Raw genomic sequence first — 25,448 nt, forward strand, 5'->3', positions numbered from 1 at the left:
ATGTTTTGAGATATTAAAGTTTATTGTAATTTATTTAAAACATAATATTTAATTTTTTAAAAGTATTTCAGACACTTCTGTAAATTTATTTAGCTTTATTTTATAATTATGAATCTGATGTAAAAATTTATACAAAAGGAAGATATTTGTGGGGTAAAAAATTTTTTTTTTCTAAACTGGCGTACCGTATGCTAAGTAATCATTTAAAAATTTACGTTTTCATACAAACAATCTTATGTAACTGTATTTCTAAATTCGTCTTTAAGATAGTGTATTAAATCAATTTGACGTAGCATCAAGAAGTATGTATCTTCGGTAATTACGAATTTCCAATATCGACCACATGCCCATTTTTAAAGGCGTAATGAAAGTATTCACGTTCATTTTTTTTTTTTTTTTTAGTATTCATGTTCGTTTTTCATCTTGTGGTATATTTTATACTACGTAATTGAGTTTCAAATTATTTTTAGTGAACGTGAATACTATTTGAAAAATAATTTGAAACTCAACTACGTAGTATAAAATATACCACAAGATGAAAAACGAACATGAATACTAAAAAAAAAAAAAAAAAAAAAAAAAAAATATACTGGCAATGTACCAAGCTAACTTTGAAAAATATTTCTCTAGATTAAAAGGCAAGAAACTTTGGCCCACGGAAGTTCTTTCAGAATTCATAAAAGCAAATTGAGTTTTGCATTTCTCGCTCGCAAAGTAAGATGGGTGGAAACAACCCACCCCTTCGATGAAAGTTTTTAAAATCTCGAATCCCAACTTTGCGGATGCATCGAGCACGTGGCACACTCCAAGCAAATCTCCGCGAACGTGAACGAGTACGTGAGCACGGAAAGAGGAATCATGTGATGTGGCCATCGCGGGGGGTCTACGAGTGATGTATGGGAATCGTTGTGAGATTGGAAAAGAGAGAAAAACCGTACATGCACGTTGAATAGTAAAAGATACTGATAGTGTAGCGCGTCGACTGAAAATGATAAAAATTGGCAGAGTTTTGTATGTACAGTCTGATGATGTACATGTTCTCGTGACTCGCATCAAATGCATGAAAGAGGGACGGTGGCTGCAGTTCCGTGGCTTAATTATCACCGAGGCCCAATTACGAGAAAGTTGCCGACGACAGGCTTTTTCGAAAAGCAAGGCCTGCTCCAGCTGCGCGTGTACGATTTTCCCTGCTTTGCCCTTCTTCGTTAATTTCAATTAGGTCCACTCTCTCTCTCTCTCACCCTCTGCCGCGTGTGCGCTAACGACGGAGCGAGATGCTCTGCTGGGGGCTTGTGTATTTTTATTTTTACCCTTTGACATGTTTTTTTTCTTACGAAACGTTTGAGGTGCTGATTTCTCTGAAAGTTTTTTTTTTGGCGCCACCATAATTACGATGTTTGGTCTTTTTTTTTCTCGTCGAATAAAATGGGCGAGTGCAATATTGCAAATTAAATTCGAGAAAACATAGATAAATCGAGTGGTCTCACGTTCAGTATACTTTTCGTACACAAATATCACACTACGTGAACAATTATATTAAAATTATGATGTGGGTATAAAATGAAACCAAAAAGTGTGTAAAATTGATGAAAAAAGAAGGTAGAAGGAGACTGAGACAGCGAGATCTATAGATTTTATGACGCTGTGGGGCGAATATTATTTAATTTAATATAAATTAACTGTTCCCAAATAGAAAAAATATGAAAAATTTCTCAGATTGGAAGATCTATAACATTAATTTTTTTATCTCTTTTAAGTTCTTGAAACATCACACACGTGGAAATGGCTATTTTAAACCTGTGCATTACACTCATGTAAATAAATGATTACTTAAAAATTAATACATAAAAATTGTTCCGTTTATTTTGACTATAGTACAGGGTTGACTCGTAAATGTACTATAGAATCTTTTTTACGTATCAAAAGGACTATTTTAGTTGTCAAATTAAAATTGTTGTTAAATATGAAATATCTAATGATTTAAAATTCGTTCTATGACATTTCGTGTCTCCGACAGACTTTAAGATCCTCAATTTTGTTCAAATTATTATTTCAAACAGAAAAAATTCCATGATTTATTACAGTGTGTGCATTAATAATTTGAAGAGTATTTCTGCTTTTCATCTAAAACTCGTTGAACCGGTGTGAATTTTTTTTTAATTTAACTATTTCTAGTTTCAAATGAAATTGCAGACCAAATTCATATTGGATCCCACAGTTTGACTCCGCAGTACGCACCAATTCACAACCCGTTTCATTCAAACCTTCCCGTGAAAAAGATTTCAATCGGTCTCGTTGAGTCGAACGAAGCAACGATAAAAAATAACTGTTTTTTCAACACATCCATCCTACCGTATTAGCGACACTCCAGCTGCATAGAAACAACAAAAAGAAACCAACCCTGTCGCGATGCATCATCGTCACACACGTAACATCGACAGCCCTATCATCGATCGATTAACCCGAGCATCAAGTCCAAACGGGCCGATAAAATTAAAAACCCCTCCCGAAATACATCATTTCCAGGACAACGGAAGCAGAACAGCGGCCATTCGTCAGGCGCACCCCTCGAGCCATTAACATAAAAATTCCTCCACCTCGAATTCCCACCTCGCTCTCTGATTTATAAGCGGCTCTCTCGAGCATAACTATGCACCACTGACACCACTAACGGCGCGCCCCGCGTGCACTATGCACTTATGAAATATTCCAGCAGGAATAAGTAATATCGATCCCACCCTTGTACGCTCGTCTCTCGTACACGCGCATACGCCCGTCTTTCTTACGAGCCGAGGAGGGAGACGCTTCAGCCGAGGGCCGGCGTGTCTGACGCAACGAGACCCCATCCCCCTTTATTTCATCGCAGACGAGATCGCTAATGGCAGCCCCTCACGGTGGAAGAATTGCCGCGAGCGCGTATTCACCCGACGCACCACCCCTTCTTTTACAGGTTCCTTCCTACGTCTCGCTTGTCGTTGTCGTGCGTTGCTTTGCCACGAGGACTTTCAGGCAAAAGAAATGATTTTAACGAGTCCCACTGTATCGTTGGCTGTTACAAGTGTCAGGGTGAAGGACAAAAGCTTCTCGGTCTGCCCGACAAATTTGCGTATAACACGTGGTGAATAGTAACGTATAAAAGCTCTGCTCGTGAACGCTGATTCGCCTAATCGCTTTGGGTCGAACGCGGAGAAATGCACCCCCCTGTGGCGAGACAAAAAACAGACGAACGACTCGACGCCCTCGTTGTACACGTCGTCCGGCGAAATTGTATCATGATGCTTTGAAAGAGAACGCGGTGTACCGTAATGGGGGGCGGAGGGAGATAGAGAGGGAGGGAGTATGAAAACGAGGTAAACGACGCGACTTTGTCTGGGGCACGGTCGTCTCCCTTTCTGCCTCTTCTCTCGCGGACTGTACGTTTTAACAACGTTAGCGGAGAGGCAGCAGAAGGGAGAGAGAGACGGTAATGGCTTCTCTCGCGCACAATGCCTTTTGCCTCGGAAAATTCGATTTTCCGCGCTGCTTTCGGCTTTTCGCCAGCGATCCGTGCCCACCGCTCTCTCTCTCTCTCTCTTCGTGGGGCGACCCCTTCTACGATAGGTTGCCACAAGCCAAAGTTGGTATTGTCCACGTGCAAAAAAAAAAACGAGCCAGCGATATAATATGTACATTGTGTCATCATATGGGGAAGGAACATTGTTATGCCTCCAAAGATTATTTCTCTCAGTGGAAGGATCCAGTGTCGCTTCTTTAATACATTTTGTGTATACCGTACCCTACTTCACCCCTGGCTCTCGGAAGTACGGAGATCTGAGGAATTTATACGACGAGGAATTTCGTTAACTTGGTCGCAATCACTGGGAACCTTTTCGGACATTGATCAATTAATTAGAACGACACATCATCACCGTAGCAAACAATTTTTCTCAGCGTGCAATTAATATTAAATGCAATGAAAGGAAAAAACCAACCCAACCATATGTATGCTTGCTACCCATTTTGGTATGAATTGTATGGAAAATGTGGTCCACCTTCCTCCAACTAAACCAGCAGCCTTTACAAACTGGCTGTTTCTCTAGAAGGCCAGAAAAAGTGTGAAGACTCACCTCATATTGTGATTCTCGCTGTTGTCAGGTGGCATGACGATGTTGGCAACAGTGGGATCCTGAGTAAGAGGTCCTTGGGTCACGTCGACACCCATGCTGCCTATGTCGAGGGAAGCGTAAGCTCTACGTCCCTGGACCCTTGTGCTCTCATTGCCACCAACTCGGACGCCGACTCCCCCACCGCCGTTGCCGACAACTAGTTCTTGATACAGCTCGTCGTAGATGGAACTGCCGTTCTCGTTGCTGTTGAGGGCATCGTCGAAACGCACCGAGTCAAGGTGATAGTTTGGATTCTCGAATGACAGCAGTCCGTTCTCTGCAAACATAAAACATGGCTCCGTCAGTTGGATCGTTAGCGCTTCCCTTTTTTGACTACCTGATGAGAGCTATTGTACTAGATGAATTACTGCATGAATGGTATCTTGTCGTCGTATTTTATTTCAAAAAGAAAAGAATCGCACGTAGACGATAAGTTGGAGGAATGAAAAAAGTATAGAAAGCATAAGAGGTAAGGATGAAGGATTTGTAAAAAAGGAAGACAATAAGAAATAAGCCAACGAAAATTGGCTCTACTGAACAGTGGTGTGGCGAGTGAATAAAAACATTTCAATGAAAAGACACAAATCTAATGGCATTGAAACATCCTACTACGGTATGTAAGGTAAAAAATCATAAGACCTCGGATTCATCGATCGATTCACTAAATTTATGCAAGAGTGATTTTTTTAGTTGTTTATTTTCTCTTGATGTACACAACACGTTTACATGTATATTCTCTGTTATTTTGTAAAGGAAGTAAGATTTACGTATCTATAAGCTGTTAGCTTACGAAGGAAATTAATATTGAAACAGCGTTTAGTGTACAAAACTATAATCGAACTCTTAAAATCAGCAAAGTTTCGACAGAAGCAACAACACCAGTGCTAGTTGGAGATTAATCAAACAACTGTTTAATATTTTCAAAATAAAAAAAATAAAAAAACTTTCAGCCAGTATAATAGGTCGTAGTGACGGTGCACAGTATCACAAATCTGGCCTTGGGTCGCTGTTCTAGCTCAAGTAACAAAAGTCGATAACGACACGAGCTTTAGCTACTGAAATTGACACTTGGCAACAATAGTTGTCGCGTCGTCGCGAGCTGCAAATCTTGTTACCATCTCAAACTCCCCGAGACGCAAAGGGAAGTGTGAGGAAGGAAGAAAGCTTATTTATCCACTTGACACCTTACACCCCCTTTGCTTTAAGGAACTTTGCATTTTTCTACGCAAAAGTCTTGGCAATCTGCAAAAGTCCAAAATAAAACGAGCAAGCAGAGAAAAAAAAAATGAGAAAAAGAAGCCAGGTCGAGGATGAGGAAGAGCAGTAGGAGTATATAGTCAAGAAGAAAAGGAGTGGCATCGGGGGCTAGGCAAGGAGCTCCCGAGTCCTGGGGGAGAGTGGGAAAGAGTTTAAAAGTTTGGACACGCTTTTGGTGTTAGAACAAGTGCCAGAGTCCTCGAGAACGAGAACTGAAAGAAAAAGAAGAGGATCGGGAGGAGGAACGAGCTTGAAGGTATACGTACATAAATGTACGTTGGAAGAAATGCAATACCAAGTAATGGAGGGATAAAAAATGGCAGTAGAATTTCTATAAGCTTATTTGTTCTGCGCACGGGGTGAGGGTGAATAATGGAGCTTTTCTTGGTGAAGCATTCAATTATTACACCTCTCGATGGATCTTAATTTTTTGGTACGCTGTGACTATTGCAAATACAACACTTTGGTGTTTACTTTCGAAACGAAGCATTGATTTTTTTTTTTCTAAATGCTTAACTCATTTCTTCTTAAAAATTCTTACGGGAAACCAACTTGCTACGGCAACAGGTACATAAAAATTTAACACGTAGCTGAGAAACTAGAAAAAACAGGGCTATCCATAAAAGCTCGATAGCCTGATGAACAAAGCTGCCTACAGGAGTTCTTAGAATACCAACGTGTGCTTGATCGATACGCTCTTTTACATAGTAATTTGTGATGTATGTCAATTTTCCTTGAGGAATAATACTGTTGTATAATAATTAGAATCAGTACTGCTTACAACTAGAACGTAATGGAAACGTGAGACAGCTACCTTACCCGGAAATCCGCACACTTCCCATTGTCTGTCCTCACGCACGCCTAGTGAGACCGCGTAAGCACACAGTGGTGTATACCTATACTTACGATAAAGGTACAGACTTACGCGCTCGCTTACAGTATACAAAAGCTACTAGTAGGTGTAGAGCGTGTACACACGAAAGAGGGGGTGGAAGAAAAATATGTACCCTGTCACTGCCCTCGATGAGTCACCCTCGGCATCGAGCTTTGTACGTGTGTATCGATCCCTCCCCTCCTCGCCCTCCGTCGCGAAGCTCCACGGCCCGATGTCAGGGAAAACTTTCCGCTGCCCGTGCACGCGAATGTAGAGCTTACACGACTACCAGCTCGTGTCGCTTGGCTATACCTGCCTGAATGTGAAATATAATTTGTGTTTTACATGGAATATGAAATTTTGAAATTTACAATGCACAAGTGTCGCTAAGTCTAGATGATGGATGTACTTACAAATTTTATCTGAGTTTTCATACGTATCGGTATACTTTGGGGATCACACAAGTGATAAAAGCGAGATAACAACTTTGGTCATCAACCATACAAAATGACTTTCGGGGGTGGTTTTACGTAAAGTTGGAGAGCATTAATTTCCAACGCCTCCGTTTGAATTGATACTCATTTGGAAAGCACTTCATTACCAATGCAGCAATATTTCGAGCCCTATTTGGCTGAAAGCTTGCAATTATCATACAACGACCAGATTTTAGCGGCCGTCCGAACTCTATTCCATTAAAATCTTAGTGCTTTCATTAAAATTTTACTGTAAATGCAGGCTCGCTATTCATCTGATTTTACAAAAGTCGTAAAGTTTAGTGAATGCTTTGGAAACTGTTGTCACAATAAACTAATTCGAATAAGAACATATATAAGGAATCACAACGCTCCTCGAAACGAACAATAGCTGTCCAATAAACGGATGCCCTAAAGTATCAATGTCGTCAATTGCCTCCGGAATATCGGCCCTGCATCAACTTTCCCTGTCAACCATAGCAGAAATCGAACAAACGAAGCTCTCTTTCGCTCCGCTTCCAGCCCCATTTCCTGCCCATTCCTCAGCAGCCCGCGAGCCAGCAATAACCGTTTCTTCAAATACGTTGGTTTCCCTCCTTGGAATATTTATACGCACGGCAATAACCATATCGGAATCCCATGGAGGTATACAAAGGGAGGAGGATGTCGAGAGGTACGGAGAATCGATTCCAAGCTCATTAATCGGGGGTTTTATATTCCGAGAGACGATGAACCCGCTGCTGTACGGATGCATGCCCGTGAGAGCGGAGGTGGAGGGTGGGGCTCAGACGTCGAGGCGCCGGCTATGCGGCGCCGCACGCGAGCTAACGGCCCTACAACTACTCCCGCGTTTACGATACATGCATGTTCCGCGAGATCGGGGCTACTGTGTGCCTTTATTCGTGCTTTGCTTCTGCTTCTATCATTTTCACTTTTTTCTTTCCATTTTTGTTCAGGGAGTTTTTGCTCTGTAATAACAGGGGGATAGGTCGATAGGCTGTAATGGTACATTGTTTCTGCAACAAATCTTTTTTCTTGCATTTTGATGGATGTGAGATTTTTTTCAAAAGTTGAATTCCATGCCAAAGTTCCCGGGACGAGTCATGAACGCTAGTGACAGTCACGCGAAGGCTGTCTTGCTATTTCAAAAAATAACGAAATAAAGAATCCTAGAACAGCTGAGATGAATTCAATAGGTAAACGTGTAAAAGTATGAGTAGTAGAGAAGAGAATAAAAAAAAATACACAAGATGAAAAAAAAAAAAATATATTTTATTCAATGCGACTTTCTCCTCAAAGATTGGTATACCGCGAGTAGCTTCAATACGCCCCAACGATGTGCTCGCCACAACCGAGGATCTATAAGGACCTTTTTGGCCCGTGATCAAGAGTGGTATGCAACGGAAAGTAGAAGACACACCGTAAAAAGCAAAGTTAGCCATCGTCTTTAGCTTACCAGCCTTTCACACCCCCGGCAGCAAACTTCTTTCACCGCACCTAGTAAAACTTGGGCATCCGCAGGTATCAAAGTCTCTGCTGCTCGTTGTCTCTCAAGTCCTATTCCAAGAGCAGGGCGCGTGTGGCAAAAAATCTCCACTCCTCCATCGAGCTATGTCCTTTTTTTCTCGTGAACTCCAGATACGTGTGTTCACGAACAGCCTTCGCTCAGTACGTACACACAAGCACAGACCGCGCGACATTAACTCCACGCGAATCGATAGTTCAAGGATATGGAGTGGGCCTTTTCGAGTGCAACATTGAGACACAAACTTACCCACACGCCCGACCACCTGTACGTCTCACTGGCGTAGAGTTACTGTGTTTAGCCTGTACATACACACGTGGTGTGTGCCGCAATCGATCGTAAATGTTCATCCATGTACAAACCAGACCATGGAGTTTGAACGAACGTGACTTCTTGAGGGGGTGGGGGTGCTATTGCTCACTAAAATCTTGGTGACGTCCGTTGTTTTGCTATCGCTAGCATTCCTCTACTCTAATTTTTCAGGAATACCTGCTCTGATCTACTGTATCGAAATATAGCGAACAGCCAGGGAACGTCGAAGCAACTAGAAATAACTGAAAGTGAGCTTCGTAGACATCACAAGGTTGTCTCGGTTTCAAGTCTAGCACATCTATAGAAACTCAATGTAGTGATTGGGGCTCTTTAAAGTGGCCCTTTCAGAAGTTTTTTGCAATGCTTGGGGGTTGTTACATCTGGCTTTTTTGGTTATCGTTGGAGTTTTTTTCTCAAGGGAATAGTAAAGTTTGTAACTGGGAACCTAGAACTGGGAAGCCTCTAATCAGTTTTCGATAACTCATCGTTGTCGTCGACGTCGTCGATGGAAACCGGAGCATTGGAAACCAAAGCGCGCATACGCAGATGGAACGGAAACTGTCGATGCCCAATGGCCCCTAACTTCGTTACGCAGGCGCGGAGTTAATCACTTTCCCGATAACCCGAAATAAATTTGAGCGAACGGACGAGGTTTCACGCGTGCGAGTGGAGGGGCGGGGAGTACTTGCGCCTAATTACGGGCATAAATTTGGAGGCGGGGGGAGGAGAAGCGGAGCCGTTGGTAAAGTTTCGTCGGAAGCTCCATCGGAAACGCTGAATCGCAGCAATTTGCCGGTCGCGTGCAGGACTCCTCCGTTTGCTACTACTGTCTGTGTTCCGATCGCGTACGGCTGGGTCAGCGGAAATTTTTTTCGCCCTCCCCTTCCTCTGCTTCGCCATTGAATCGAGGATTGTTGTTGGTTGTAGGGGGTTGGGTAATATTTTTGATTTTTGTGGCCTTTGCGGTGTGGGATGAACATTTTTTTCACCCGCGCAATAAACGTTTTCAGCCGGGTTTATCGAGCGTTGGAGTAGGTGACGCATTTGCGTCTGTGTCTGTGTGTTGTATACGGAGTAGTGTTGCCAGCTGGTGACAAAAGTTTCAAACGAGCAGGGGAGTGCGTAGGAGTTGTGCAAAAGTTTTTGTACAATATGAAACGCGCGCTGCTGCTGTTTGTTCTTGAAACTCGTGCTGAATGAGAAATATTCAACGTCGATTTAATACCGTCGAGCTACATTTTTTCCATTTTTTATTGAGAAAGTTTAGTCACGCGTATGTATCCATTTTGAAATTTTCTTTTGTTGGATTATTTATGTGTTGATCGGCTTTTTTTCCATCGAGTGATGTAAAAACATGCGTACTTTGCGATTTCTTTGCCGAGGAATTTTGACGTTTGGACTTGACGTTTTTTTTTAAGTAACGATGTGAGTCGTATCGACTAAATTGACATCGTGTTGACAAGTTTAAGTATATAATGTCAGCCTTTAAGTAAACAATTCATTAAAATATAAGGAAAAAGATGGAACGTCAAATTTCATTATGTAAATACAATTTCATTGTCAATTTAAGTAGATGATGTCAGTTTTGGTCAGACATAAATTTTATGCCAGAATAAGACAAAGTACTGCAGCCATACTTTAAAGAAGTGATATACTTTACATCACGTAAAAGCAATAATGTGAATAGCACTGATCCATCTAAGTAGATCATATCAATATTTGGTAAGACGATTTAATGTGAAAATAGTACAAACTATATTATTGCATTTTAAATCAAGTGTTTCTGCTGAGCAATCGACTTGTACTCAACAACTTCACATCAATAGTGTGGTAATGGTGTAAATAATACGGCGATTAATTTAAGTAGATAGTATCCAGTTTTAGTCAGCCATCAGTAGATTTGTATAACAATGTAAATTTTGCTATGAACAGTCTAAGTAGATCTGGTCAGCCTTTGGTCAGACGGTATTAAAACACCAAAGAAAAGAAGAATTTTCCGTATTTTAAAAAATTCACTTACAACATACCGTTCAATAAAAGTTACAGAGTAAATAAATATAGTTTTCTGATCAATTCAAGTAGATACTGTAAGTCTTCGATCAGACATTGGTTTCTTATTAGAAAAATATATTTGATTTCTTCAGTATTTCAAAACAATGAATAACTCTATAAAATGTAATTATGACGTTAGTAAACGATTGCTAACAAAAGTATTAGTAAGTATTAGTTAACGATCGAATATTTTTCTGCCAAAAAAAAGGATTAGGTTTTTTAAAAATATTTTAGTAAAAAGGCTTGTATCAAACAAATCTAATTAAAAAAAGTAAATAACTTCACTTTAAATAAGATCGCAATATAAATCAATCTGAAATTGAATTAAGTAAATATATCAAATACTGGTCAGCCATTAAAAGAATATTGAAAATAAGATAATTTTTTCCGTATCTAAAAAAAGGATACAATTTGACGTTTGATTAAAGCACTAGTGAACAAAATAATAGTTTTATGATTAATTCAAGTAGATCATATTAGTATTTAATCAGACATTTATACTTGACAAGGAAGTGTAAATATTTTTACTGAATTACTTTAAGTCAAGTTTTGGTAATAATGTTAACGGGGCTGTGACTGTAATTAAGTAGAAGAAGCCAGGCTTTAGTCCGTCATCATTAATCTTGTATAAAAATAAAGATGAAAAGTATTTTGAAGAATCATACAAAAGTATGTAACGCTTCTTTATATTAAAGAAACCATGAGAATCATGTTATAATTGAATTAAGTAGATCTTGTAAGCCTTTGGTCAGCCATAATAGACTTTATTAAAATATTGCTTGAAAAATAATCGCATTGCTCGTGTATAACTTTACGTTTGAGAAATGTAATAAAAGTAAGTAAAAATACCGTTATGATCGATTCAAGTAGGTTATGATAGTTTTTGGTCAGACATTAATTTTATAACACTATAGACCATTTTTTTACCAATGGAGATGGCGTACATACATGAATGCCATAATAATATACAGCAGTATAGAACCTTACAGGGTAATATCTCAAAACGGTTGTGAATAAGAAAATTTATTGATAAAATTAAATTAAGTAGATCATGTCAGATTTTGGTAAGACACCAACAATTTCATGTACGAAAAAAGGTGATAAATATTTTTTCAAATTTCATGTTATTATATATCTTAGATGTATAATGCAATTCTTTTGTTAGAGTACAGTAATTTATTTTAAATTACTTTTTAATGGCATGTTAATTATATTCAACAATAATATAGTAGTTTTCAACGAATCATTGCTAGTGATTGCCACCTAAAGCATGGCTATATATTCCAGATAAGAGTATCTCATTATAACTTAACAAAGACTTTTAACTGCAGCCAAGTGCATTCAGCATCTTTTTGACTCGAGTGTCTCATTAATCTTGAGTAAAGTGGAAAAATGTTTGGGCAAAATATTGGATGGAAAATAAAGTCGGAGACGTTGAAGACGTAAAAAGTTTCACACGTATATATGTACACGAATACGTCAATAGTGCTCACTTTTGCTCATTAAGTCCAACTTTCGCAATCATCACTTACATATGTAATTAGCGACAACGCAACCTAAAACTAAAAACAGAAGCCCATTTCACCGATACTTGATCCACTTGGATCATCCCAAAAGTATCTGTGAACTTAAGCTTTGCAAAACTGTCCTCTTCCAACTAAAACTCAATTAAAAACCCAGAAAGTTGAAGCCCGTACTTTTTTTCCTCCTCTCCATCCACTCCACGAAATTTCCAGCGAAAGAAATGAACGAGCAACCAATTGCAGCGTCTCTTGCACGTCGCGACCTCATTAGATTCGCATTAAGATACCACGGCGTCACCGAGCCGTCGTCGTCGTCTCGGTGCACTTAGGCTTGGCGAGCCGATAAGTCGAGGGTCGTAATTCAAGCTAGAGTGCTACAGTGACTACCCTTTTTGCGATAGTGTAAAGCCATGGGCGTTAGGTGTGTGCATTGTTAGCCCGAAACAAAGTCCGCGATGGCGTGCTCGTTTAAGGCTTCACGCGTGAGCGAGGGCTCATTACATTGCGTTCAGTTTTTCACTCTTGGAGTTCAGAGTATGGTATAAACATCGTGCACTAGTATTCATTGGTTTTGTTGTGAGTGACGTGTTCATTTTTTTTACTGCAAAAATCAGTCGAAAGTTCTTGAAAAACTAAAAAAGCAACGATCACACACACAGACATGTTCGAAGTTTTTCTTCGGCGTTATCAATGCGTGGGTCGTACAAATCTCTGGCCTACTAGATCAAGTGCTACCCGTAAAAGCAAGATGGCCCCAAAGTGATCCAGAAGGAACACGTTATCTGAGATACGTAGCGTTTAGGGATTCCATGTTGATGGATGTTTTGGTTACGCTGCGAATTTTTTGACAATCCAAGCTCAACTCAGGAGTGGTGCCAGTGTAGGATATAACTGAGGGATTAGTCTTTCTCATGGCTCTCATACGAGTGATTAATGCTGTAATACTTTTGCATGAAATGTTGCATGGTTATGTGTTGTTAATAATCTTTTTAATGGTAAGAGTTGATATGGTTGGTAGTTTCGATTCGAAAAAAATGTTTCCCACTTCGATGCTCTTCATCAAAAGTTATACCAGCCTAAAGATATGAGTATCAAAATATTCACATAAAGTATCAAAATCGAGCTGCAAGTGCAGATATGATAAATGGCACAACCGCAGTGGAAGATGAGCAAAAACGAATAATTACGAGTAAATGCCTTTTTTCCTGCGCGTTAACTCTCAAAACGTCATCAGCAGATGTTAAAAGCAACGATTTCTCCTGAGAAACGTATAAAATTAAACGGTAGGACATAAAAATTGAAATACCCTTCCGGTTCTCGTAAAGAAGCATCAACGGAACCAGTTGAATGAACTCGCTTTTTCAACGTCAGCACTGCTCTACCAACGTGCACTCGAGTTTCGAGAACAAACCTCTTGCTCCGCCACATCATAGTCATCCAAACAACAAGCCAACGTGGAAACGCTTTGTTCCGTGCCTACGTACCGATTTCAATTCTTACGCGTACTCGAGCACTCAACTGCAACTCTGGAGTTCCCTAGTGGAAGGAGAGTGAATTTATTCTTCTGGAGCAAGAACAAACAGTCGGTACACACATGCGCGACACTGGGCTGCTCACTCTGGATCGGCTGGAAATCGAATTACCCTCAATCTAATGGGCAAAGCATACGCGAAGCCAAGGGAAAGAAACAGAGAGCGGATGGGCTCTTGATACAGTGGCCCGGTGATATTAAAAGCTGGTAGTAACTTTCCCGCTCCTCCTACTGTACTCTTGTTTTTTTTTTTTTTTTTTTTTTTTTTTTCTTTTTTCCATTTCCGCTCTAGCGCGCATGTCGTAACGAGATCAGCAACGGCGCGAGCACGTCTAGGGCTTCAGGCCCGACAGCTTTTTTTTTTCTTCCTCGGAGTTTCGTTGCTCTAGGCACGAGGGAATTTCTGCTCCCAGCTTTTGGAATTTTTTCCCATTCCCGAGTCGCTGTTACGGAGATGGCATGCTTTGAAAATGATTTTGACTCGTTCCTTTAGAGGTGAACCCAACGTTTGTGGTTTTGACTAGCACATGTGTGTTCGAGTTTCGATAGTTCAAGAATGTCTTTGTAGAAGGTTTTATTGCACAAGAATTGATGGGCCCAAACAAATGTGTAACGAAATAGTAAATTAATCTTCAGTTCGTTTCAACGATCTGTTCTTTCACTTCGATCTTGAATACCAATAAAATCTTTGTTTTTATAAATTGAATGTACAAATGAATATCTTTAAAAATTACGCGTCAATATATTTTATTACAAATGACTAATAGGTACAAGGCATATGAAGTAACAAAAAGTTTTCAAAATGTGTTGTGCTGATTAATGCAAGTATGGAATACTTGAGCAATTCTTTGATGGTTTTGGGATTGTAATATCACATAAATCGCATAAAAACAAATTGTATTTATCTTATCAACCTACGTACCGTCATCAGCCGTGAAACATCCACCTACGATTTTTGGAAAAACTCCATGAATCTTCGTTCAGTTACAAGGTCTTCGATACTATTTTTTAGCCCCTCACTTGCCCATCTATTGCACAACGCAAGTGGGCACAAAACTCGCGGACTATAAATTTTTTCCTGACCCTAGCATGTAGTTTCACATCTATAAGTATTCAGCCTTCGTAAGAACTGGTTAATCTTGTTACCAGCGAAACCAAACGCCCCCCCTAATCCTCTCCTCTGTCACCACTACCTCGATTTCCCGGCAACTCCAAAGCCGTGACGCCTAATCGTTCACTGAACTCGCTCCCTCCATCTTCAATGATCGAACGCGCGTTTCTTTTTACCCGTAGCCATTCTTATTACCACGTACCGTGTATAACCTGGGGGGGGGGATAAATTAAAAAATTCCAGAGCCAGATATACACAATTGATGGCCAGAACGCGCGAGTAACACTGGATCTTTTGTATCGTCGGAGAAAAAAGAAAGAGGGAGAAAAAAAAGCTCCATGGCACCTCTCCTGGTTGGGTTGCTGGCAAATTGCTATTCCTTCGTGCTTTGCAGCTGGTGATCGAACACACACCGACTTCTTTTTTCGCTTTTGGACTCGGAGCTTTGTTCTCTCCGCCCAAGGAGTGCTGAATATTTTACAGAGATGGTGAGTAACGATTTATTAGTAACTGAACCTGTTTTACGACCCGACTGTCATTCGTGAGATATGAGCTGCTCTACCTGCTTTAGTCGAGGCTTCATCCTCCCTTTCCCTCTCCGGAGCCAGAGTACCTTTCTTCTATTTGTGTTGATGCAGCAAAGAGAAAATTACTACTTGAAAAATTTACAATTTAAATTTAACTTTTTTAAAGCCCCTTCGGTCATCCTACCTTTTATCCGCTGTTTTTTGTTATATTTTGTACGTGATTTAATCACTAATTTTAATTGCAAAGTCGCGTAATGAAAATTACAAAGTTTTGATATTGTATGAATACTTTGCGTGATAGAATTTTGAGTGATCGAGGGAGAGCATCACGGAGTTTAATTTAAATTACATCCGCAGTTGGTAAACTTTTTAACAGAACAAAAAGTGGTTTTATTCCATTTAATGATTATGAACGTTTAATCAGAATAAATTATGACGAAAGAAATTTTTCAAGTTATTCTGGAACAAACATAAGGAATGAAAAAAAAAAAAAAACTAATCTTTGCTCCTGTGGATCCTCAAATAGGATCATCCTTTCAATGCATGTCTTTCAACAGTATCTAAATACGTAAAGGTATAGTCCATTTGATATCTCCTACCAAATGAATAGCGATGAGCACGAATTAAAACAAACCAACTCTGTAAAAACGAATATCATCCCGTTGAGGAAAAAACAACAAGTCTGAAAAAGGATAAATTCCATTCCCGTCTTTTTCCTACCATTTCGTCCATCCCCACTAATTCGTATTGATGACGAAGGCTCCTGTGTATGGCTTCGGGTATCCACACACACACCAAGTAAAATACCATTTTCAAGAGCCGCTCGCGCGGCTTTTTATTGCCGATGATAAAGCCGTTTATCATCGGCTCCCGTCCACGGTCCGCCCACCCCCGAAGCTCATCCGGCCGCGCCAGAGGGAAAAAGCGCATTATCGCGGCTCCTCCTCTCCACCCTTCCATTGTTCGGTTTCTCTCTTTTCCTCGTTTTTCCCCTCCGAACGACCGAGGCGTGAGGACGACACTCGTCCGAAAAGATTGTGGGCAATAATAAAGAAGACCTTCATTTCTTCACTTTACTGTACCTCAGTTGGTTCGTTATTGCCTTCGGTAACACCCAATGTTTCATCACACGAGGACATAATCAATTTATCTCTTGCCTTGGAAAAACCGTGCTCGCACACACAAAAATTCAATCGTATGGCTGACCAAAAAACGTACCCCTGAGCAAATAAGAGCCACACAAGCGACCGAAACATCACTCGAGGCGTGAAAATGTTTGCAAGTCTGGCAAGAAAGCGTTCTCCCGGAGCTGTGCAAATGTACCAAAATGCTTGGACGCTTGCGATTGTACGCCCTCGAGGAGAGGGAGCCCGGACTAGCCTACTTCCGCGAGAGCCCCTGGGGGGGTGGGAAGGTAGCTTTGTAGGAGGTGGGCAGAAATGAAAGGGCGATAAAGCAGCGGAAAATGGGAGGAGGAGAAAAAAGAAGCACCGCGCCGTGAGTGGATTGTTAAAGAAGGAAAAGGTACAGCCATGGTCATGGAATGGCAAATTCATGTATTAGAGGGGACACTCTGGGAAAATGGAGTTGTATGTGCGCGCTGCTCTGCTCTTTTTTTCTCCTCTTCGCAGTGGGAGTAATGAAAATTCAGGGGATTGCTTGTCACGGATAGCCAAACGGAAGGAAGTTTCTCCTTCCAAAAGACCCCAAGCGAATTTCGTCTTGTTGCGCTGGCACTGTCAAGCAACTATCGTACACACTAATGCCACCCCTAATAACAGCATCTTCTTTTCATCTTGCACCATCGAAACGACCAAAAGATACCATTGGGAGGTCAATTTAGTTGTATTTATCGATATTCGCTTACTTGCGAAGTAACAAAATAATGCCCAAAGGATTTAAAGAGTTCAACGTCTACAGTTGTTTTTTCAAACAAAGCTCGAAAAGCAATAGTCCGTTTAATCAGAGAAAAAAGTCTTGAGACCGATCGAGTGAGCGCCCGACTCGAGATAGGGTTGAGCAGTGCAGGCGGCGAAACGGAGAAAAGAACGAAAAGCAGCAAGCGAGCGGGCCAAAGGAGCGCATAATAGAATGCATTATTCAAGGAAATAGGCAACAAGAGGATAAATACACTCAAGATAGCCCAGAGGAGCAAGTGAGCGGGTGCTTCAAGGAAACGTATAGCCAATGGGTGTACGGCGCAGGGAAGAGAAGAAAGGAAGGGCAAGAAAAATGGAAACAGTCAGGTCTGAGTGGAGGGAAGGAGTTAATGAAATAACGCTGGAAAAACGCGAAAGGAGGAAAGGGGGTATGGATCAAGCGAGGATTGAGAGGGTCTCTCAGGAGATGGACAAACTTTTTTTTGAAAGGGGAAGAGCAGTGAAGCTGGTTGGTTGTTTCTCCGTTTCCTTCGTCAAAGTTTTTTTTTACCAAAGAAGTAAAAATAAGAAATAGCGTGGAACTGATTGGTCCTGGGTCATTGTAACATGTTACCATTTTATCCCCATTATAGTTCTTGAAATTTAGCTACAGTGGAGTAAAAAAATGTTGATCAGACGTACAACTGGTTTAAATCGGCAGTAATTTTATTAACGGTCCAATCAATAATTTGTCCCCATGTCATATGCGTATGGTAAGAATATTAACTTAAAATGTCAATAATTCAAATAACTCTATGATACTATCATTTTTAATGATATAATCAAGGTAAACAAATGTCTGGTGTGACTTTTCTACTACGGTGCACAAGCACATCATTATACCTTTCAAGAAAAAAGTAATTTATTATGAAAGTCAAAGTTTATGTGTACATAAATTACTACTTATATCTTTGTTAAGTTGAGATTGATGCTGTCTTTATTATTTTATAGATGTTTGTAAATATGCGGGTAATGTAAATAATAGAATCGATGATGTAATATGTGAGGTATCTCTGGGATCTATGTATATGTATGTATGTATGTATATATATGTATTTCCAGATAAAAAAACTTTTTTCATTACGTTACAGCCAACACTTTTATTGGAAAAACCCTTTTTATCTCGTATCCCGACGGGAAATCTAAACAAACGACTGCTCACACACTCACATGCAACTCCGCGCATGCGAACGACGCCGTAGTTCAACTCCTCCCACGAAAGAATAAACCATTACAGAAGCATCGCTCTAATTGCACAGCGCGGAAGTGACGCGGAGCCAAGCTCTGTTTTACCGTCGAGTTTTATCGATCGTAAAACACTATCAAGGTGCTTTATGCTCTTTTGGTGCGTCTGCGAGAGCATGGGCTTATCAGTTGTAAAATATTGTCTATATTATGCTGGGACAAAGAAAAGCCACCCCAACGCGTCTGTACAACAGATGAATACGTAAAAACGGATATCCGAATGGTGAAATGACTTTTCTACAGCTTGAAACTTCCGGCTGATTTTACTTCGCAGTTCAGCGACGAAAGCTCGCTTCCACTTTGGTCTATAGATAGGGTAGCTTATCAGGGGATGGGGTCGAAACCACCCTATGGCTAACCTCTTCGAGTAGCCCAAAACGTTGAAAAACGTTTTTGTTATAGTGAGGTGACGAAAACATTTGAAAACATGAAAAATTTTTTACAAATTTTGGTGATTAAAAATTACTCGTGAACCTTCTTTCATGTAGCCGAATTATAGGTAATATTATCGCAGTGGCAACATACAATGTATTAGTAGTAGATGTATGTATGTAGTAGTAGATTAAACTACTTTATCACAGTTTTTTCCATAGTTTGAATAATTAAAATTTTATATTACTATTGCTGCTGAAAAAAAAAATAAAAAATAAAAAAAACTTACTCTAACATTTCAGATATTATAATCGAGATGGTAACATGTAAATTCACTTGCTACGAACCCAGAAAAAACAGCATAAATTTTCTACGTTTTCAGTACATTTTTGTTATCGTTTTTGAAACGTTGTGTACCGTTAGAATTGTCTCGAGAAATTAAAAAAAAAAAAAAAAAAAAAAAAAAAAATCTTTATACGTGGAAAAACTTTAAAAACAGCGATCCAACTTTTTATTTTTTCTAGACAAAAAGATAAAAAAAAAAAGAAAAAAAAACATTACCTTCCAACATTAAAAAAATAAAGTAATCCGCGAGAAAGTCGAAATACCTTGCAAGAGCGGAAAAAGCCCGTGACAGAGCTGTTTTCGGAGGCAGAAACCAGTCGCAGCAGCACCTCGGGCAAGAGCTTAAGAGCTTCGGCATCGAGCCACGGAAAAACGTACAAAAAGCAAGTTGTACACGAGCCCTCGCGTATATATATGCAACACCCAGAGCCCTGCCTTGCCGTGTAATACAAAACGCGTCATAGTAGGAGCTTTACGAGTAACAACTCCACAGACTGTGCACACACGAGTACACGTATACACCCTGGGACGCGGAGACGAAGATACGAGCCCCGGCGTCGTCGTATATCACGTTTACGCGTACGTGGTGTATTTTCACGCCTCGTACGCGAACGGCTTTGTTTCCTTGGCTCTCTTTTTTCGTTCAGAAATGCGAGCAACCTGCCGTGTATACTTCCTCGCGCGGTCAAAAAGAGGATCGGGCGCAGCGTGGGCAGAAATCTTGGCTGGGCATCATAAAGATTGATGGTTGCGGGGCTATCTCCCATGGAGGAAGTGTGCGCCGGTGGTAAAGTAAAAAAAAAAAAAAAAAAAAAAAAAAACGAGTGGGCAGGGGAAAAGCAAATTCGGGGCTATTGGTATTTACTGCCCTGGCCAGCTTGATTACTCCAGAGAGTGATGAAGAGCTTCGTTCGGGATTTTTTTTTCTATTTTATTTTATTTTTTATTTTTGTTTTGATGAATGCTGTGTAGTCTAGAAATAATCGATGTCTCTATTATTTGTTAAACTATGACGTCCCTAAAAATAAACGTCTCCATTTCATCTAACGTACTTTATTGATTTCAGCGGATATTTCTGCTTTTTGATAACCTCGCAAGAGATTATATTTTTTTTAAATAAAACTACACTCATAACAATCCCGCACTAGTCCACTCGGATGTAATTCATGCGAATGTTCATTCCAACCCAAATCCAATAACTTTAATGGCCGAATAATACATCCGATGGATCTTTCTTTTATCGGGATGCGCTTAAAGTTCCTAAGGGAGCTCGCCATCCATCACAAACGCCACCATCTCAGATTATACGATTCTTCGAAATCCGCATAAAACTGCAGGCAGAGAATGATAACCCCCACCCCTTCCTCCAAACTTTCATTCGTTTGTTTCCGTAAGCCAATATCGCTGCTCTGTAAATCAACGAGAAAATTTCCTGATAAATAACCGTGCCCCTCTTTCTCCGCGAGCGAGCACGCACGAATTCTAAAAGGGACGCAAAAAGCGCAAAAATATTCTCCGGTCGTCGAAGTAATATTTGCGAGACCTCTCGAGCGTGGCGATAAAGTGCAGTGGAAGAGCAGGGGCGAAGAAGAAGTTTTCCAAGTGGACGAATATACGTGTAGGAAACGCCTGTCGACAGGGGGTGTGGGGGAAATGAAGGGCTGCAAAGGTGCTCTGTGGAAAGAAAGGACGAGAGGAATGAATGAGAAATGCGCGCGCGTGGACCAAGGCGAGGGAAATCGTGTTTTCCGCCCTCCCTGGCGTACTTGGGTAATAATGTTCCCTCGTGGGACCGATCGACTCGAGAGCACGTACCCTTTCCAATCTCGCGATTCGAGCCATACGCACCCGCGCGTGCATACAAAGGGACGGACGAGAATTAGCCATCCAACAGAGCCCCCGGACACACCCCTCCTTCCGTTGTACTTTTACGCCTTCAAGATCTTTCGTTCGCTTTTCTACCCTTGTCTCAAAAATGTCAGGTTTGCTCTCAGGACAGTCCTCCGTAAATTTGCATTGATTATTCTCATGTACCTCAACTATCTTCCCTCCTCCCTGCATGTTGTATACGCTTCCTGTGAGCCTCGGCACCCTTGACTTTCTCTCAAACTCAATATCTGCTGGATCATCGATATTCGAGCTTTGACGAGGTATACCTATACGACACCACCAGGCTCCACGAGGGTGACAAAAACTACCCTGGTGTGTCAGGCAAATTGAACGATCTCTCCGCACCGACCCGATTTGCGATCTGTTTTTTCTACGATTCTCGAGAGTCTTTGCATCTGCAAGCTCGGACCTTCGGGGCATCATTTGTCGACAGAGAGGAGAGACCAAAGGTGGGCTTATAGTTTTTGAATGCGCCAAGAAAGCGAAAATGTGGGACAAAAAAGGAAAGTTGTCGAGGTACTAACTTTACATCAATTGGCTGTATATTAAAACGCTATGTTTACTGAAGCTCAGCCCAACCGTTGTTACTTCTGTAGGATCGAGTTATTCCTATGTTGAACGGCGAATACAGACGATACGAGACAATCATCTGCACAGTTAAATCGCTGAAATCCAATTCGATGAAACAGCTGCTTTGGTATAAAGTATTACTGGGCGAATTGATGCATATCTAGTTTCCAATTGACACGGCCGATGACGCGTGTTTTTGTACCTCGCTCTATTAACTTTGTGTTAATTCATGTGCACACATGCTCTCGGGACCGCCAACTCGCAGCAAGTTTTGATGATATTGAAATTCGACGTTGACGTGCATAATCCGTGAGCTGCTTTGGCCACACGTGTATAATATTACGGCAAGGGGGGGACGCTCTTCATGTAGCTCTATTAATTAATATCAAACACGGGATGGGGGAGGGGGGAGGGAGGAGGTTCTCGTAAACCGCTTAGGATGATTGAAGCGGCGACAGGGGAGAATTTGAGCGATATTAAATTTGGAAGCGCTGCTCTGGAGTGGAGGGCACTCGCACGTGCTCTGGCGGGGATTTGCACGCTAGATTAGTCGGTTCTTCGCTCTTTTTCTTGGGTTTTTGGGCGTCCAGTGGGTTCAATGGGCTCGTTGCATTGTGGTTTGAGTTGTTAGCTCGAGACTGAATAATAGAGTTGGAATATCTATGCGTCAACTCGAACAATCGTCGCTGTCCGACACGACGTTGTCGTTGACATTTTTTTAAGGGGATGGAGTAGTTTATCCGTGAAAAAGAATTAAATTTTAGTCACTAAATAAATTTTTTCAATTGTACCATTGCTATCTGAACGAAGTTTTTACGTTGCACATGTGTGGGTCCACCAGGTTTTGTCTTAAACTATCACCTGGTGGCTTTTTCAGGGCATACTTTGATGGTACCCCAACCACTGTAATCTCAACTGTGACACCAAAGTTGAACAATTATAAAACTAAATAAAACGATATATCATCGATAAGATAAATAACTTTTGAACTAACTCATGCTCAATGCATTTTAAACATGAGTGTTTACTTCACCCGGAAGAAACCAATGAAAAAAAAGAAATCCCTACAAGTAAATAAACATGAAAAATGACGATGCACCTAATTAGGGACACACCTAATTCAGTGTCAGGTACGACGAGAGATCTATTGCCCCTCCGCACGAATAATTAATACACCATTTGCATTCCTGCTCCATTATTTACAAACTTCATTACCCAACAAGATCCCATTTAACGACTCCCGCATAAATTACAATAGATACAAGCCACTATACTGCACACCCACGCGTACAAAGAGAGAAGGAGCCCCCAGATCCAGGGCCGCAATCTAACTTGGAGAAGTTATATTATACGTCGCATGGATAAGGAGCCTTGCGGTGCCCCTCACGTTTCTTAAAACTTGTGCGTCCCCTCGTATCAAAAACCCGCGACGAGAATGAAAAATTACCCGTTTGAAAAACAAAAAGAAAAAAAAACAAAAAGAGAAGAGTCGAGTCGCAAAGTTGAGAAACGAAAACCAGCAACAACGACGGTGGCAAACGGCTAGCAATAAAGAAGCACAAGTTCGTCTCGGGAAAAGTTGCCCGCAGCAGCCAGTGGTCACAGCCCAGCGGTTCCGTCTCGCGTTCCCACCGAGCCGGAGTGGAAGTACACGTACACAGGGCGGATAACGCGAGCCAATTACGCCCCGCGTAACGAGACCCTAGCCCTGGACGTCAACGCCGCTTCCTCTCCCGGCCAATGATGCCGAATAACTTTTCCACACATACACACGCGCTCGAGTGAGCCGGAGACATAGTTAGAGGAGGTGGTAAATAAGAGCAGACGTGAAATACGAGGTGGGGTATCGTTTAAAGTCCACCGGCGCGCTTCTCTGTCTCCATTTTCTTACTCGTCGAGTCGGAGCGACGGAGCAGCAGTTTAGGCAAAAGTTTCGGCGCGAAATATTAGCAGTAATAACAGTATTTCTTGCGATATTAGCTTGCAAGCGAGAAATGAAAGAGAGAGAGAGAGGGGGTAGCTGGGGAGGTTGGAAAGTTACTTTTCCATTGGCTTAGGCTGGGCGCCGGGAATGGCTTTTTGTCTGATTAGCGCGGAAGTAGTTGTTTGCCTGGAGTTTGACTTCACTTCGTTAGTTGATAATTTTCAGGGTTGCGATAAGTGTTTTTTTTTTTTTTTTTTTTTTTTTTTGTTTTTTTTTGTTTTCAGTTGTGTTATTTAAAGGTGATCTATTGATACGCTTTGTTTTGAGATTGATGTTTATTTATACGATACAATTTTTTTACTAGGAGGGGTTGTACATCGTGTGTGGAAATGAATGAAAGAGTCAAAGTGCTTACGTTATTACGTCCAACTTATAAAAAGTTCATAAATATTAACGATATTTAAGATTTTAGAAAAATTAAGGAAAATACACACGTAGGAAATTATGTTTTTTTAAAGGTTTCACTCAAAAAATACCTTATAAGGAGCATCTTTTGGTGCAAAAAGCGTTATGTTTTTCAACAGGAGGAACACTGTGGAAAAATGTATAAAAAGATAAGTAAATTGCACAGTAATTTTGAAAATTGTAAAAATGTATAGATGTATATATATTTATTTTTTAAGATTCATTTTCATTATTCTTTGCGATTTATTCTTACGTACATGCTTTTTTATTTTGAAACTAGATTAAAATATTTTGAATTTAATCGTAATATGATTGTTTACGTTATAAAAAATGCTGTTAAAAAACGGGAGATATAAAAAATAATAATTGAAAAAGTTTTCAGCTGAAACATCAAAAATTAAGCAACGATATCGATTTGTGTCAAATAAAGTCTAGTTGAAGGATTAACGGTGGTTAGAAGTACTGTTATCAGATTTTTTTTTTTAGTGAAATGTCGAATTGACAAGAATTTCAACTTGCAATCTGTACCTATAGCGAATAGATATCATCACCACTCACCAAATAAACCCAGCATTAGAAAAGAAAAAGCCCAAGCAGCACTAAACTTCCCATTAGCAGGTCACGAGACTCGCAAAAGCCAACGGTTCCACGATAAAACTGCGCCATCAAAAGCAAGCCCCTTTTCAATTTTATATAGCGCACAGATAAAACCCCCTGTTCATGTGTCTGTTGAAGAAAATATTTTCTTTCTATCACTCCAGCTCGTAAGAAATAGCTGCAATGCGGAAATGATACGATACACTCTGTCTAAATGCACTGACGAGGCGATTTTTTCTTGGCGTCTGACTAAAATCGATTTTTATCACTGAATTGCTTTTAAACGCCACGATGAACTGCTAGAGTGTCTTTGTTTGCTCAGAAAACACATGAAACGTCTTATTAGATAAACAATCTATCTAGCAAAACACAACCATGTACCGTTGCAGCGGCTGGAGACGATTCAGTAGTAAAACCTGAGTTTAGTCAGACGTCAGAAAAATCTACACTGATCTCATCGGAGTGATTCGAAGAACAACTGAATATTAATTTACCCGTTTTTTTGTTAAATTGACGAAGATCCGAAAACAAACAGCCACAACGTCTAAACACACAACACAGAGTCAGTTCACCACCTGGCAGTTCGTTTTTTGCAAGTTCGTAAATTATACAATAGTCCAGCTCCAGTCTTCTCTTTTCGCTTCACGCCTGTGGTGTACATGCAACAAAGCTACCACGGGCTCGCAAACAAATGAACGCACATGCATGTAGAGTAACACTTGCAGCGGGTGATGTAGGTCCTTCCTTCGCGGCTGAATGTACACACACACGTGTGTACAAGCGTGTGAGAA

At 40.6% G+C, this 25,448-nt stretch overlaps 2 protein-coding genes across 2 annotated transcripts in view; both read right to left on the bottom strand.

Moving 5' to 3' along the window:
* LOC106636928 (aldo-keto reductase family 1 member B1) overlaps window positions 1-25,448 on the bottom strand; it is a 403,668-nt gene that overhangs the window by 272,672 nt on the left and 105,548 nt on the right. The window lies entirely within an intron of this gene.
* Window positions 1-25,448, bottom strand: part of LOC106636960 (protein Fe65 homolog) — a 94,794-nt gene that overhangs the window by 35,572 nt on the left and 33,774 nt on the right. The window contains exon 2 of the mRNA XM_089593182.1: window positions 4,107-4,422. Within this exon, the coding sequence (XP_089449308.1) occupies window positions 4,107-4,422 (316 nt within the window). The remainder of the gene's footprint in view (window positions 1-4,106; window positions 4,423-25,448) is intronic.

This window comes from Copidosoma floridanum, unplaced genomic scaffold, assembly GCF_036245765.1.
Source record: "Copidosoma floridanum isolate Cflo_tuat_1 unplaced genomic scaffold, Cflo_Japanese_pri ptg000019l, whole genome shotgun sequence".
NCBI classification, from domain to species: Eukaryota; Metazoa; Arthropoda; class Insecta; order Hymenoptera; family Encyrtidae; genus Copidosoma; species Copidosoma floridanum.